The sequence below is a fragment of the Syngnathoides biaculeatus genome, chromosome 5 (genome assembly GCF_019802595.1).
Source record: "Syngnathoides biaculeatus isolate LvHL_M chromosome 5, ASM1980259v1, whole genome shotgun sequence".
NCBI classification, from domain to species: Eukaryota; Metazoa; Chordata; class Actinopteri; order Syngnathiformes; family Syngnathidae; genus Syngnathoides; species Syngnathoides biaculeatus.
The window spans coordinates 29,759,807-29,777,803 of NC_084644.1; the positions used below are offsets into that span (position 1 = coordinate 29,759,807).

The 17,997-nt window shown below is 41.7% G+C and overlaps 1 protein-coding gene across 3 annotated transcripts in view; it reads left to right on the forward strand.

Moving 5' to 3' along the window:
• The window catches only part of cadm4 (cell adhesion molecule 4), a 248,717-nt gene that overhangs the window by 181,722 nt on the left and 48,998 nt on the right, over positions 1-17,997 (forward strand). For all 3 annotated transcript variants that reach the window (XM_061820825.1, XM_061820824.1, XM_061820827.1), the window contains exon 2: positions 15,923-16,069. In XM_061820825.1, coding sequence (XP_061676809.1) covers positions 15,923-16,069 — 147 coding nt within the window. The remainder of the gene's footprint in view (positions 1-15,922; positions 16,070-17,997) is intronic.

A 17,997-nucleotide genomic window follows, 5' to 3' on the forward strand; every position in this document is an offset into this window, starting at 1 on the left:
TTCTTTTTTTTTTCCAGCTGAGTTGGTATTGTTTCAAATCAATTTTGGTGGCACTTTAAAACACCTAACCCTTAACCTTTATTGATTGTAAAAACATTGAAATTCCAATATCCTTAACCTGTTTTATGATTGACTTTATTCCCTTTATTTAATAATAATAATAATAATAATAATAAATGTCATTTTACAGTACTCTACCCAAATTTTACCAAGTAGCCAGGAAAGAGATAATTTTGAGTGGTAGCCTGTAGCTAGGTAGCAATAATTTCCACTTCTGTTGTGGCATCACACTCAAGAAGAGCCAAAAAAAAGCCAAATACAGTGTCAGATCGAATTGTTTTGAACAGAACTTGTACTTCTGACTGTGGCCCACAGGTGGGACACATCCTAGACTTGCCGCTAGCCAGTCGCAGGGCACGTTGTGACAAACACTCATTTTAACACCAATGAAGAATTTAGAGCCTTTCATCAACCCAACATACATGATTTTGGAATCCGTGAAGAAGCCGGAGTACCCATAGGACGCCTACGCAAGCACTGCAAGTACATGCAAACGGCACACAGAAGTTTCCGAACTGAGATTTGACCCCAGGACCTTTCGTCTGCAGATGTCCTAACCACAAATCCAATGAGTGCAGTACTGAAATATCGCAACGGCATTTGCCTCTGTTCCCCAAGATAAAATTTTATACCCTATTAGCTATTACATCCCTCGGTCACAGCTACTTAGTTATTGATTCTGAAAGTAACAAAGTGTTTAAGCCTTGGTGGAGGTCTTTTTCAAGATACCCTCTCTCTCTCTCTCTCTCCTCTCTCTCTCTCTCTCTCTCTCTCTCTCTCTCTCTCTCTCTCTCTCTCACAGTGATTTCCAACCATAACTTGCTGTGAGAAATGAATAGGAGTGTTGTGGAAAACTATTATGCATTTACTACAAATAATGTATGTTTTTGCATGTCTATCAATGCCAGCAACATTTAGTGACAGCCACATAATGTAAGTGCTTTTCCACTAATTGGAAAAAGGGACAATGAACGTGTGTAGCAATTTATAGAATAATAAAACCGCATTTGACCTTTTTTTCCCCTGAAATAGGCCCAGATTTTACAATGATTAAATTGAGATATTGATAGGTTCAGCATACAGTAGTGTGTTGAGCTACAAGTGTCCTAACATATGGGTTGTATGAGATAAACGCTCTTTCGTATGATTTTTTTTTTCTGCTTTAACATGCCTAAAGAATGTTAAGATATGAGAAAAGGTGGCAGTGAACTCCACTCACCTCACCTTACAGCAAGCAAGAGTTGGGCAAATTGGGGAAAAAAAATCTTCCTAAAAGAGGCTTCCAGGTGTTAAATGCCACATCCAGTTAAAGTGTACTATCAAACTAAGCATGAACCAAAGAGAATCTATTGAGAGAAATTGCTTTGGCTAAAAAATAGACTTTGCTTTAAAATAATAAACAATGCAAAACACTAGATAGAAGATAACGCATAGCATTAGTATCACAGTTTTAGAAACATATAGGCAACTGACATTTGAAAACAAACGGTGGCACAGCGCACTGTAACAAAACTGTTTTCCCCTGAAAGAATGACTAATATGACTGTGGACAACTGAGAAACTGCCACTGCTTTCATTTGCACATATTGATATGTAGGTGTCCGTGGGACACCAGGAGGAGTAGCACAATACCCATTGAAGTGAGGAAAACCTTTTAAAAAAAACTCTTGAATTCTATACATTATATTTTCATTACTATATGTTTGTAAAAATGTACAATATCATGTTATTATTGTTATATCTTGATTAAAAAAAAACTTAACATTTACAAACAGGTTTTTGGGGTTTGGTGGACTTAGACTGATTAATTGCATTTCCATACATTTCAATATGGAAAGATGTCTTGAGATACATGTTTGTCATGACTTACAAGCATGCGCACTGAACATAACAGTCAAATCTCAACCTACTACCATATTAATATTTTTTATGACAGTTTTTGTATAGTGTGACAGCTTTTTTTGCCTTTTTTTCTTTCATGTAAGGTTTAGCAAACAGTCTAACACAAGCTAATGGTGCTGCCAAGGCATGTAAATCCAGGGATCCAGGGAGGAACGCGATAGTGATGAAATATGCGTCTCGTATGAAATGTTCAACCGGGCAGTAATTACGCTTCAGTTGGGATTAAAGAAAAGAGAGAATATTAAGACGCTGGCGTATGGCCTGAGGGGTGAAAGGAGACCGAGCCCCGAGTGAGGTGGACGGAGGAGGGAGGCAGTCAGAAATGAAAACAGAGAAAAAGATGGTATCATTTAGTGACAGAAGACATTTTTCCAGTCACATGAGCATGTTAAACCTGGAAAAAGTCATAGGAACCCTCAGATAGATAAAGAAGGGAGTGGGAGCTGCATGACGAGAAGTTTTGACAGGCATCAGAAGTGAGTGGCGGCTTTGTGAGACGCTATTAATACCTGCTCCCATTATTTAGACCATTTATTGCAGCTCCTCCTCACCGGTAAACAACTGCGGAGCTGTCACCCGCACAAGAGTGTTCCACTGGGTCCAGTGTTTTTTGCAAATACAATCAACAGAAGGATATTGTCGAACGTTGAATGGATGCAGCGACGTCAGGGCTTGGCTGCTACGCCTTGGCAGTCATTTGGTAGAAGTGTTCACTTGTTGCCAAAATGGTAACTTTGTGTTTGCCCTCCAAACATACACACAGAAACAGAACTTTATTTGTTCGAAAGCATTTTTGGAATAGTATCAAACAATGTTCGCGCCATATTCCAAAGCAGGTCAAGTGGAAGTGGAGTTCACACGTCAAATGTCACAAGGTTGTTTAATACTTCTTATCCAGGATACTCATTATTCATTGAAGAGGTCTCTGTGCTTTGGTGCTGTTGTTTTGGTTAGCAACAGTGTTCAAATGGGGTCATTAATTAAATGTGAAATAATTATTCATCCATCACTGATGGTGTAGTCCTACACACATCTGACTTTAGTGCAGGCAGCGTGGGATCGATTCCCTCTCAGTGATGGTGTCGATATGTGCCCTGCAACTGACTGGCGACCTGTTCAAGGTATAGTCCGCCTTTCCCATGAGGTTTTCAAGGATAGGATCAAGCTCTTCCTTGAGCTTTGTGTGGAGCAGCAGCTTGAAAAATGAAATGGAAAAAAAAACTAGTCACCCACCCAGTTTTTCCTCCTTTTGGTAACTCGTAGGATCTGTTTCAGAATGTAGGGAAGTACTCATTAGTTAGTTCTCTCGAGAGATGTGTTCACGTGCTTTGGTCCTGCTGTTTTTGATAGCGGCGGCATTCAAATACTGTACTACTACAAATTGAGATGATTAGCATTACTACTTTTTTCCTGATGGGAGCAAGGAGGTGCAAGATACTCTTTCTCAACCAGTAGCAGTTCATTCATCAGCGATAATTGTTCACGTGCTTTGATGCTATTTATTTTAGGTACGGATCAAGTTCAAATGGGTGGTCAACTCATTTCTCTGTGTGAACAATAACATCTATGAACTGCGGTACTGTTCTTGGAGTTGCTACACTTTGTTTGGTTTTTGTTTTTCCAAATGGTAACTCTTTTGAGGACATTTGTTTTCCATCTCTAACAAAGTGCACAGATCCACATTCACGGGTGAGGTCGCGTCGAGTCCATTGGGCTGTGGTGAATCTCTCGTGCTGTAATCTCCCACCCCCACACCCCCAAATTTCCTTTAAGCCAGTGTCGGGTAGTGTGCAATGCCAGCGGGTCGGCCATTGTTGCTGGCTTGTTGGGAATGTGACTAAGCGGCGGATGGAAGGACAGAGGAAAGGAAAGCTTTGTGAAGGGTGAAGAGAGGTAATGCGGTGGGTGGATGACGGGATGGATGCTGCGATTTAAATGCTGCTGGGATGGAGAGAAAAAAGACTTTAAGGTCAAAATGGAAAGGTGTGAATTAAAAGGATGGAGTTGGAGTATCCAGTCAAATAAAAGAAAATGCTTTTAATGAGAGGTCATGAGTGAGCAGAAACAATTTGATGCTGATTCAGCTGATTAGCTTTTGCCATCCTCAAGGAGTTGGAGAGTTGAGAGGTTGTGTTAGTCACAGATTAAGACGGGGTGGGGGGGTAAAAACAAGCAGAAAGAGAGGGACGGTGTGAGAGACTTAGCTACTGCCAATTAAAATAGGCCAAAGCAGAACAGAAGATGAAAGCAGGATGTGGTGGGGAAAAAAGAAGCAAGATATCCACTCTCCACTCATTTTATTTCGTCCTCTTGTCCTGCTTGGTCCGCTGCGCGCCTTCCTTCCGCTCTCCCGGCTCGCTTTGGAAAGCGGTGCGATTATGCCGCAGACTTGAGCTGCAGAACAAATCACGTTTCGCAGAAGCGTGGTGGGGAGTGCAAGGCAGGGAAGGATTCCCACTTGGTCCCCCACTTTCTAAAAAAACAAAAGGAGGGCTGCATGCGGGAAGGGAGACTTTTGTGAAAACTAAAATGTGGGACGGATAGTGTGGGAATGGTGTGAGGACACCACGGGGGGAGCGTTGCAAACATTCAAACCATGGATGAGACAGAAAGGAATAATGCACAGCGGATGTACAAGATGTATCATGGCAGTATAAGAGATAAGTACATTTTAAAAGCAGAAAATGTGCAGTGTACGCCTTTTGGGTTGGAAACGCATGTAAATGTTCTTCGAAATTTGTCTCAGAAGAATAGAAGCTTTTGTAATGCCAACAGGAGAAACCAAATCTTTATTTTCAATCCATTTTCAATTCCTTCATTGATATCTCAGCCTGGTGTCTTATTTTCTCTATAAACAAAAGCAAGTTGTGATCATTTTCCAGTGACACTTATTCAAAATCTTGAAGTTCTTCCCATGAGATTAGGATCCGTTGGAGCTCCAAAAGGAGGAACCAACGGTTTATCCATTTTTCACTTCCTGCAAAGTTTCACGTCCATTTGTCCAAATACTTTTGTCCAGCTTCAATGAAAAATCTATGATATACATAAAAAAATCTTCAGTCATGCAAGGAAAGTTGAAGCTATTGTAGCCTCAAAAGGAGAAACCATCTCCATGTCGTTTTCATTTTCACTTCCTGTACATGTCATAGAATTGTGTCCCAATACTTTTGTCCATTCACACAGGAAAAAAAATGTCTCCATATTTTTCCTTACTGGATTGATATTTCGCACAACCTTAATCTTATTGAAGGTCTTTCCAAAAGATAGTAAGTAAGCTTTTGTAGCTACTCAAAAGGAGGAACCAACTCCTTATATTCTTGAATTTTCTCTTCCTATCATGTAATTTTCCCACATGGTAGAAATGGAGTGTTACCTCTACGTTTGAACCAACTAGATGACTTTTTGAGTTTTGGGAAATATGTGTACCCATTTCAGACCTAGATAGTTTGTTTAATAACCTTTCACTGCAAGATGTCCAAATACTTTTGTCCATAAGGTGTGGTAAGGCGCTTTTAATGGAGGAAATTGAGACATGAGCGTGATTCATATTGGTGGAACGGGTGGCAGCGAGGTGAGCTGAGAAGAAGAAAAACAAAAGAATGAAAGCTGTGTTAAGGATGTTTTATTTATAGAGGGAGCTTTTTTCTGTTACCTTTCTTTGCTCTGCATTTGATTGGCAGAGTCTCCCCACAGGAATGAAAGAGAGATGGGAGATGGCATGATAATTTTAGATGAGAATTATGGCTGCAGGAGCACCGCCTACATGGAAAAAAAAATACATAAACTGTCATTAACCTGGACCAAGTGTTCATTTTGCACTCGCGCCAGCACACAAAATACATCCTCCATGCATGCTGCAGAGACTGCCTCGCTTCACTGACTCAAGGGATGATGGAAAAATTGAACGTTGGGGATGGGAGGAGACGGAGCGGTCACCGGCGGCTGACCCACCTCCCCCGTGACACCAACGAGGCTCTGTTATTGTTTGAAATTAAAAGCGGTAATAACCGAAAGGGCCATGCGTTGTGGTCCCCTTTGCATCGATTCTCTTGTAAATCCCCGGCCCGCCCGCGGAGGCAACACGAGCTCCTGGCCCGCCTCCAGTGGAAAGATAATAAGAGATAATGAATAGGGAGGTAGTGCCACTCCACCCCCACCCCGCACATCTTCTTCTTGAAGACTCCACAAGGGTTCTTTTGGGGCGCACTGACACAGCACATCTCTTATGTTGACGCATTCTCAAGGATGGAGCGAGGCGGTCACTCGGCAGGTTAACTCAGGAGACCGCCTCTAGAATTTACCAACACTGAGCGGTCCAACTGGCTGCCTCCCAAATCCCCTGCGCCCCACCGCCAGGCCCCTTCCACATCTTAGCCTCATGCCTGCATCATCCAACAACATAAACATTGTGTAACCCACTGATACTGTGACAGTTTTGTGCATTCAAAAAAAGAGATGGGAATCATAATCGAAAACTAAATGTTGATACCACAATGTACTGCATTGTTTTCTGGGATGGTTAAGTATCAATGTTAAATAATATTATGATTGATGTTCCTATATCATTGGTGGTTATTCTTCCTTCGTAATATTTGTCTGCGTATTTACTCTACTTACCAACTGATTGTCCGTGGAGTTTTATTTAGGCATGCTGTCACCGTGTCTAAAAGAAAAGTAGTTCCTTGACACCCTCTTGTGGCAACTAGTTTTTTATCTTAATTATGGGGATATAATTTCCAAATCGTAAAAGGTTTTCTTCCAACATATCAAATATTGGTTTTGGCACAATTGCTGTATTGTGATACTATTGGTTCCCGTTGATGTTGTAAATTTCAACCCTATTGTAATTACAGTAGAACGTTGATAGTCTGGGTTAGGACGAGGGAGTCATCCGACACAATTTTCTTTTTGCAACCTTATGCACTCATATTGCTATACCTTACAAATGTACTGCTTTGTAGTTTTTTTACGTGGCCTAAAACTCTGAGTACAGTACATTATTCTAAATAACTTAAATAACGTGAAAAAATTCCGCATTTTATCCAATCTTACCACACAATGGTGCCATTGTTCACATATAGTACTCATTGTAGGTGAGTCGTTTTCATGAACCACAAGGAGTTTAGTGTGCTTCCTAGTTCCAAACCTTTTGCCAAAGGCAAATGGCTCTACCAAAAATAAAATAAAATGTGCCCCTACTAAAAAACAGCATTTTCCAGATTCAACAGACTTTTGCATTTCTTCGTTAACCCATGTTGCCATGCTACTCTCTCACTCTCTGGGCTATATGTACAATCAAAAATAGACATTACCATCATCACGTGTCTGCCGCATTAATCCGCCATATTCAACATGGCCACCACATAGACATGGGAGACATTTTTTATTTGGAATCGGATATAGTCCTATCTCTGATCTGGAAATAAGTCACTCCCATTCTCTGCCTGCATTGCGCACAACGCCAGTAAACAAAAGTGGCAAATTGAGGAACTAATAGTCTATTAAGAGACAAATGGAAACTATATTTGGACACATTGTTCAGTTCCAACAGTCTGTTTTATGTAATATCCTTTATAATGGGGTTCATTTTATGGAGGTTCCACTTTACTATAGAACTTATACCTTGGTTAACCGACCGGTTTGACAAAATGGCAATATAAAAAAATACTGCAATGTATTCCATCATTTTCTATTATGATACAGTATCTGTAAACAAGTGTCAGATCTCAATATTATGACTGACAGTCGCTGTATGCTGATACTATTGCTATCATTGAAATGTCCGAGGCTCCCGAATGCAACGTTAGCTGAGACTTGTCTCGTGATACCTGCGCACCAATTGTTTATTTCCCCTCTGCACCAGGAAGCCAAATATAATGGATTTGACTTTTCCCTTCAGTGTTGCTGCAATAAATTTGACTGCACACCATGAGGAAATGAAGTTGTTAAGATGCATAGGCTCAAATAAAACAAATTAAATAATATAATAAAAAATAAGCAAGGGTTACATTATGTATACAATATCATACAGAGTTGGTTATAGAGATTCGGCCAAATGGCTGTGCACAAATGCTACCAATATAAAACGTAATATAGCACACTTTTGTAGTGCAAAAATCCTGTTCGGTAGCAATAATGTATAGGTATATGAATTCACCCAGCCAATCAGGAAAAATAAAAACTTGTATGCATATCGTGTCACTTTGAGATACGAGTGACTCAATTGACAAGGTTGTGAGACACAAGCTGCCATTTGGGTTATTGATTGCTTTGACTTGTGAGTCCACTTTTGAACTCAACTCACTTCGCAACAAGCAACAGACTGGAAGATAAGTGAACATTCTTCTTTAAAAAAAAAAAAAAAAAAAGCTGTTTATTGTCACTCCCACTTGAAGTTTACTGTCAAACTAAACAATACAGAAATAATTATGTGTATATTTAAAACACCCACATAGCTTTAAGTCTGCTTTTTAATGCCAATATAGAATGCAAAACATTTTCCACTGGCTAACAACTAACACCAGTATTGAAGTGCTAGAACCCATCCTTAAGCTAAAGGATATTTGGACCCCAAGAGTGGAGCAACATATTTAGACAGATAATATCATTGATATTCGGATGGATATATTCTTTATCCTTTGGGGAAAAAATGACAGCAGCAAATTACAGCAGCTGACTGAATCAATTGTGGAACACTTGCTGCCTCCTGTTGGCAACGGTACGCACACCAGAAGGAGCAGTATCATGTGCATTGAATTGAAGCAGAAATGTTGCCGAAAGATATACAATTAGAAATAGTCATATGTTTGTATGAATTTGGATTTGTGCAAAAACTGCATTTATTGTTAATACTAAAGTTTAGTTAAATGAATATTATGATGGGATATACTCACCAGTTTTAATAAACCATTTTTGGGGGACGTTTATCTTTATCAGGGTGTGAACAATACCTGAATTTTATTTAGGTTCTATTGAGTGCCATCCTAGTTATGACCCGCAGTAAAAGTATTTTGTGTTCTTAAAGGATTGATATGTAATGCGGCCATATATAACGGCCTTTTTTTGGCAGCATTCCAGACAGGAGCTGTGAAATACTGCCCCCACTTGGCTGGTGGTAGACCTTATTGACGGCACACCAGGCTTGGTATATTGATGCCACTCCGCATTCTCCTTTTGTGTTGCTGCTTGTGCAGTATTTTACGAGGGCTGTGCATTTCATCGAAGGTCAGATTAATAGCTCACGTTATACGAGTACCGGAATGTCTCTGGCTTTGCCGCTGATCACAAACTCCTGATCTTTGATTTGGAACTGCTGCCTGTAAAACTAAAGTGCTGCACCAGCTGCTTTTATCCACGCCGCCGTGCGTCATTGCACTTATATTTTATCCCGCCCCCTCCTGACACCACCAGCTGCATTATTGTACACTCAGCGATCACGTCGTAGCTCGCTGATTGCATTTCCTGGTAGGAGCGTAAATGTAGCTCCAGCTCCATGCGCCGTGTGTGATTGCAGGATCCAACCTTTTTCTGTCACTTTTCAGAGATTGTCACCACAACAAATGTTCTTATCACTGCTGACAGCTGTCTATGAATAGAAGATTGCCAACTGCACATTCGGAGCAGGTGGGGCAGTGCCCCATCAGCTGGTATCAATCTTTTGAATATTGCAACTTCATATCGAAGACTTGATATAACTTCTCTTTGGCCACGCAAGATGTGACAGAAAGCTGGAAAATAATTTTTGTCATTCTGTTGCTCATATTTAATTTAGGTTAGTGTTTCAATTCTGTTCGGTGCATTTGATCATATTGCTGTTAGAAAAGAAATTGTGATGAATTTGTGAAAAAAATCACTTCATTTTGTGTTATTTTATTTATAGTTTGTTAGTTGCATGTTTTTATCATTATTATTATTGTTATTATAACGCATCCTAATTTGAATTCCTGTCGTTGTCCAATGAAATGTTTTCACATTGATTTAAATTTAAGATTCACTTTGGTGGAATTGACATTGCGAATGCAAAAGAAATTGGAAAAGCTCATTAGACACACTTATTTTAAACAGTTTTTACTTGTATTTTTAGTATATATTTAGATTTTCAATTTCTTTATATATTTGTTTTATATTATTTCCATTATATAATAATAATTAGTATTAGTATTATATTATATAATTATTATATTATAAAGGGCTGGTTGTGGTCTGTGATTAGGGAGGTATAAAGCTCACGTTAACATGCAGCCCTATGGGGGCACAAACCAGTGCAATCTGTCGGCTGGTCCCAAGCCCGGATAAATGCAGAGGGTTGCGTCAGGAAGGGCATCCGGCGTAAAAACTGTGCCAAACAAATATGAGCGTTCATCTAAAGAATCCCATACCGGATCGGTCGTGGCCCGGGTGTCACGACCCATCGGACCGGGAGTAGGACCCAAATGCAGGACTCGGAAGACGCAAGGTAGTTTGTGGAGAAACGTTTATTATTTCGTGGTCGGGGATCGGGCAGGCAGTCAGGTGCAGCCAGCAGCGGTAGTTGGGACGTCGGGCGAAGCGAGCAGGTGAGCGGGCAGGCAGGAGTCGGTACACAGGAGAACGATCAAAGCAGGCAGAAGTGTCAAAGGAGTCAGGCTTAGGGGGTTGGTTGGAGAACAGGCGAAGGTCGGTACACACGGGTTGTCGATCAGGGATATGGGAGTACTCGAACGGGACATGAAGCTCAACGATCTGGCCGGGACCAGTCGTCCTCAGGGTCAGATAAATACACAGGATAATCAGCCCGCATGAGGCGCAGGTGTGTGCCTCCCAATCAGCGCAACCGCGCGGGCACCCGCACCGCCCGGGCTGAAGCGGCAGGATCATGACACCCGGTTAACAACGCCCGCCCCCGGCACTGCTAACCTGCAGGGCGTTGGTGGAAATTCAGCTACTGTGGGTCGAAGACAAGGAAGAGGAGGAAACTGGATTCGTCGTCAGAAAAAAAAGAGGAATGCACAGATCCTATAACTGAGTGAAGGGACTTTGAATGTTGGGACTATGACAGGAAAAGCCCAGGAGTTGGTTGACATGATGATTAGGAAAAATGTTGATGTCCTGTGTATCCAAGAGAGCAGGTGGAAAGGTAGTAAGGCTAGAAGTTTGGGACCAGGGTTTAAATTATTCTATCACGGAGTAGATGGGAAGTGAAATGGAGTAGGGGTTATTTTAAAGGAAGAGTTGGCTAAGAATGTCTTGGAGGTGGAAAGAGTATCAGATAGAGTGATGAGACTAAAATTTGAAATTGAGGGTGTTATGTATAATTTGGTTAGCAGCTATGCCCCACAGGTAGGATGTGACCTAGAGTTGAAAGAGAAATTCTGGAAGGAACTAGATGAAGTAGTTCTGAGCATGCCAGACAGCGAGAGAGTTGTGATTGGTGCAGATTGTAATGGACATATTGGTAAAGGAAACAAGGGCGATGAAGAAGTGATGGGTAAGTACGGCCTCCAGGAAAGCAACTTTGAGGGACAGATGGTGGTGGACTTTGCAAAAAGGATGGAGATGTCTGTAGTGAACACTTATTTCCAGAAGAGGGAGGAACATATAGTGACCTACAAGAGTGGATGTAGAAGCACGCAGGTGGATTATATTTTGTGCAGACGATGTAATGTGAAGGAGATTACTGACTGTAAAGTAGTGGTAGGGGAGAGTGTAACTCGACAGCATAGGATGGTAGTATGTAGGATGATTCTGGTGGTGGGTAGGGAGATTAAGAAGACAAAGGTAGAGCAGAGAACCATGTGGTGGAAGGTGAGAAAGGAAGAATGTTGTGCGGCCTTTCGGAAAGAGGTGAGACAGGCTCTCGATGGACAGCAGAAGCTCCCAGAAGACTGGACTATGACAGCCAAGGTAATCAGAGAGACAGGCAGGAGAGTACTTGGTGTGTCTTCTGGTAAGAAATGGGCGAAGGAGACTTGGTGGTGGAACCCCAAAATACAGGGAGTCAACAAGAGGCATATGAAGACATGTACACCAGGTTGGAAACGAAAGAAGGAGAAAAGTATCTCTACAGGTTGGCCAGACAGAGGAATAGAGATGGGAAGGATGAAAAATGCAAAGGCAGTTGGTCCTGATGACATACCGGTAGAGGTATGGAAGCAATTTGGAGAGATGGCTGTGGAGTTTTTGACCAACTTACTCAACAGAATACTAGCGGGCGAAAAGATGGCTGAAGAATGGAGGAAAAGTGTTCTAGTTCCCATTTTTAAGAACAAAGGGGATATTCAGAGCTGTGGGAACTATAGAGGAATAATGTTGATGAGCCACAGAATGAAGTTATGGGAAAGAGTAGTGGAGGCTAGACTCAGGACAGAACTAAGTGTCTGCGAGTAACAGTATGGTTTCATGCCTAGAAAGAGTACCACAGATGCATTATTTGCCTTGAGGATGCTAATCGAAAAGCACAGAGAAAGTCAGAAGGAGTTACATTGTGTCTTTGTGGATCTAGAGAAAGCCTATGACAGAGTACCAAGAGAGGAACTGTGGTACTGCATGCGTAAGTCTGGTGTGGCAGAGAAGTATGTTAAAATAGTACAGGATATGTATGATGGTAGCAGAACAATGGTGAGGTGTGCCTTAGGTGTGACAGAAGAATTTAAAGTGGAGGTGGGACTGCATCAGGGATCAGCTCTGAGCCCCTTCCTGTTTGCAGTGGTAATGGATAGGCTGACAGATGAGGTTAGACTGGAATCCCCTTGGCCCATGATGTTCGCAGATGATATTGTGATATGCAGTGAAAGCAGGGAGCATGCAGAGGAACAATTAGAAAGATGGAGACATGCATTGGAAAGGAGAGGAATGAAGATTACCCGGAGTAAAGCAGAATATATGTGCGTGAATGAGAGAGGTGGAGTAGGAGGAGTGAGGCTACAGGGAGAAGAGATAGCCAGGGTGGAGGACTTCAAATATTTAGGGTCAACAATCCAGAGCAATGGTGAGTGTGGTAAGGAAGTGAAGAAACGGGTCCACGCAGGTTGGAACAGCTGGCGGAAGGTGTCTGGTGTGTTCTGTGACAGAAGAGTCTCTGCTAGGACGAAGGGCAAAGTTTACAAAACCGTGGTGAGGCCGGTCATGATGTACGGATTAGAGACGGTGGCACTGAAGAAACAACAGGAACCAGAACTGGAGGTAGAAGAAATGAAGATGTTGAGGTTCTCGCTCGGAGTGAGCAGGTTGGATAAAATTAGAAATGAGCTCATTAGAGGGACAGCCAAAGTTGGATGTTTTGGAGATAAGATTCGAGAGAGCAGACTTCGATGGTTTGGACATGTTCATAGGCGAGAGAGTGAGAGTATATTGGTGGAAGGTTTATGGATGTGGTGAGGGAAGACATGAGGGCAGTTGGGGTTAGAGAGGAAGATGCTGAAGATAGGCTAAGATGACACGTTGTGGCGACCCCTCATGGGACAAGCCGAAATGAAAAGAAGAAAGCTCACGTTAACAGGAAGTGTGCCCTCTCTTGCAATTTAGAGCTGTCTTTGGAATCACATGGTTTGTTTTCCCTTTTTGCTTCATTATTCATGCCCTGTATTTATCCATAGCCGCTCACTTTGCCAGAATCCCTGATTGTCACGTTTTTTCAATTTGTTTTGTATCTTAGATTGTTTACATAAAGATCTCAACTCTTGGTTCTGTATTGATTGCCTTGAGGCAAACTAAACCAACTACGTTAGCTTCTTCATATGGTAGCTATTATTTTTGTCAGCATCATAACACAGGAATCTATTTTTCTATTCATGAAAGAAAAAGATGCATCGTATCCAATAAGGTTGTTTTTTTTCCCCCAACCTTAATTTTGGACTCTTTATTCTTCATTATGTGCACTTGCGCTTCCACTCAAAGCCTTCAGTCTGAGTGGTGACAAGTCATTAATGGAAGAAGAGACGCGTGGCTGTTCGAAACAGTGGTAGCCCAACTTTAAGGTGCCTGGTCGATGAGTAATAACCACCATTAGAAAAATAATTGGAACAGAGATGGCGGATCGCAACGCCGCCCGACATGAATCACAAAATTGATGGATGGAATGGACTCCATCATGGCTATAATTAGTGTCAACTGTCGAGATGGTCTTCATTGTTCGTTTATTTTAGTCGGAGTTTAATATCTGTCTTGGTCTCCCGCGCACGTGAAAACATGTTTTTCATAAAGGATTAAAGAGTACACTGTGTAACAAGCGATATAAATGGATGAAGGCGTTGAATGGTGTCAAACTATCTTCATTGGCGTACGCTCTCTACGTGCGTAGGGACACGCTCACTTGCAAATCAGAATCAGATTGTTTTTTTTTTTGTATAAGTAGAACTCCAGACGTTTTCCCTGATGCAAAGAAATAAATAATAAAAAACAATATCTGATCAAATGCCTGCTTGTAGAAAACCGATAAACAGCTCATGGACAATGTTTATGTCTATTTCCATCCATCCATTTTCTTAGCTGGTTATGCTCACGAGGGTCACGGGTGCGCTGTAGCCTATCCCAGCTGTCAAGAAGCAGGAAGCAGGGTACACCCTGAACTGGTTGCCAGCCAATCGGATGGCAGATGGAGACGAACAGTCGCACTCACAATCGATTCAGATTATCCAATTAATGTTGCATGGTTTTGGGATGTGGGAGGAAACCGGGGTGCCCAGAGGAGACCCACGCAGGCACGGGGAGAACATGCAAACTCCACACAGACTGGTCCGGGGTTGAACCCGGGACCTCAGAACTGTGAGGCCAACGCTTTCCAGCGGAGTTACCGTGTCACCTTGTGACTATTTAATACCACTAAATATATTTCCATATTATCCAATTAAAATCATGCAACTCCATTTTTACATGCAAAAAATATTCACAAAATTTGAGACAAGGCAACATTCTGTTTTTATTGGGGAAAAAAATATTGAAAAACATTTCAACAAACTAATAATAATGAACATTGCGCAACATTGACATCATGCCTTTGAGAAAACCACTATCAGGAAGTTGGGTAATGGAAAACGAATTGCTGGGTGCATCTTTTGAAGTCCAGGACTTGGCGTTCTTTGTGCTGAGTGGTGGTGGTGTGGCTGGGAAGGTGGGGGGTTTGACGTTGGGGTCGGGTGCCATGCGGCCTGAACAACAAACGTGAAGTACATGCTGATCAAACCATAATTAATCAGTGTCCTCGTTACTCGACTTTCAACATCAAAGAGCTGTTCCGCTGGGTCGCGGTCTAAATAGATTTGGACTTTGGAGTTTATTTGGAAACATGGGAACTGTGTGTGTGCGTCGGGGGGTGCATGCGTGTGTGTGTGTCGCTTAAAAATTTCGACGTTGGTAATTAACTGGCATCCTAACAGCTGCTTGGTATGTACATATTCTACGTGCTTGTGTGACAAGATGAATAGTAGTACTTATCTGCAGTTCATGATTCACAAATACCTTTTTGTGCTTAAATGTCGCCTAATTGCTCAAAGCTGCCAAATGATGGCATGGGAGCATGTTGAAGTGATGATGACTGAGACAAAGATTTTTTGATGACAGAGAGGAGCTAAGTTTAACCCGGGTTGTTAGTGAAAGTTACAAAAGAGTCTTCAACGTGTGTACACACACTTATTTTTAAAGGTAATGTTGTACATGGCTTGGAAATGATATTGAAGTGCTTTGGGATCATATATTTATGGATTAAACTGCTAATATGAGCAGTTTTAAACATTTTTGGGGGGGTGGGCTCAATTACTCATGCCTTTTCTCGGCAGCGCACCCTACCTTTTACTGCAATTCTAATCAACATTATGAACCCAAAGACATAACTGATTCTCTTTGGCCACGTCTTTACTTTCCTCTCATGCTTGGGGTCTGTTTGATGATTAGCTTTTGAACATAGGAGGCAGAAATTTTCATTCTTGAAAGTTTCCATTGAGAAAGAATTGGCAAGTTAATCTTCTGTTTTTCTCCATCCTAACAGCATGTTGTCAGGCAGTGCAAGCAGAGAACGTCACTGTGTTGGAGGGCGGCACGGCCCAGATTTCCTGCCGCCTGCAGAACTATGACGGATCCATTGTGGTCATCCAGAACCCTCGCCGGCAGACGCTCTTCTTCAACGGCACGCGTGGTCTGTATCTGCAAATGTGTCACGCAGCACTATACTTTCAAACACAGTGGTCATGACCCGAAATCGCAAATTCACATTCTGTCACGAACCTCCGATGCTGGGCTGCACCCAAATGCAGGACTCCCAAGACGAGGAGATGATGTTAGGTGTAGTTTTATTCAACCTGAGGTGACACAGAAACACAGTGACGAGAGTAGCTCAACACAACACTATTTTCAGTGGTGGAGATTCCTAACTGACAAACTCAGGGCACAACGCACAACGAACTGGCCAATGCCAGTGACAAAAGCTCCAACTCACATACACAGTCTAATTACAGTCCCAATGTGAAACAGTCATGAGCAGTGACAACTGTCACCGCCCAGAGTAGTGGCCACGCCCCTGTTGGCCGTGGTCCAGCCTGGCTCATGACACATTCATACAAACATCTACACACACAAGTAAACTCACACACACAGGCATGGACAAGTCACATTGCATGAATTCAAGTTATGTGAAATCAAGTTACAGTCAGGTAACATTACATAAAGCTAAGGTATTGGTCGCCTTACCTGACGTTACATTATCGGATGTTACGTTACCTGACGTTGCATTAGCGAGCATTCCATTGAGTGATCTCGTAGTACACAAAGTTAGTTACGTGAAGCTGTGTTATGTGAAGTCCTGTAACGTGAAATCGTGTATCATAAATTCGCGTTATGCAAGGTTGCAGTAGGCGAGGTCTCGTTGCATGAATTTTTATTACGAGAAGCCACGTTACGTGAAGTCGCATTACCTGAAGTCGTGTTATGTGAAGCGCAGTATGCAGTTAAATGATGTGGCATTACATTCAAATGCGTTAAGTGAAGTTGCGTTACATGGCATTGTGTTATGTTACGCTAGATTATGTGAACGTTCCTTTTGTGACGTTGTGTAATGTGACTAGAAATAGAGACGTTTTTTTATGACTCCAGCAAGGCGTCACATACGTCGCTGTTGACGTGTTCTCAATCTGAGTATTTTTAGTAGGAAGTTGTGGCAAAAGGATTTGCACATTGTCACATTCCTTCCATTGTGTTCCACTGGCTTACATTCTATCAGGTTATGTTACCCTACATTGTTTTATGTTACGCTGTGTTATGTCACATTCTAGTACGCCACATTATTTTATGTTAGGTGTACTCAAATTCTTTGACACAAAAAAATGAACCATTAGCTCCTCGCGAATTCCAGCAATGTCGCCGTCAAGTAATGTCTAACATCGTTCTCCATGAACTGTAAAGAAGCCTGCAGTTTTGTTTTGTGAGTTTGTTTTCCCTTGATCCTGTATGAGGTGAAGTGTCTTCTGGCCCAGAAATACAATTACCCGAATACAGCACCCTCTGATTTTCTTTCTGTATTTTTTTCCCCCTGTTTTTCCTGTTAACAATTCACAATTGTAGTAGTTCTGCGCTCCTCTCCGTGCACATCGAGATGCAAATGGCTTCACTTTCCCATTTGAGCATTTCCTCATTAAAAAGATAACCAACGAGTTAATTGAGGTGACTGTTTTATTTCTCACCCAAACTATGTGACTGCTTTCCAAAGGACAGTCCCTGCAACGTTAACCTCCAATGATGAGTGGAGGACTCGCTGTGGCTCTTTATTAGAGCACAGCCTTGCTGGTGTGCTGAAATTGTTATGAGACCACTGTTGGATTCAGTCAAGAGCCTTGGGTTAGGTAAACATCACTTTTGACACTTTAATCACTTCTTTTTTTTCTTTTTTTTCCCCCCCTTTTGACTATGACAGAGAAAATGATGAAAACTCAAGGCCATGTAGCGTTAGATGAAATTTTAGATATTGCTTTTATTAAAATAGTCATTCAACTCCAAATGGTCTACATTTGTATAATCATTTGTGTTTTTGGCTTGAGGTCAAGTTTCAGACAAAATTTCTTCATATTGAAA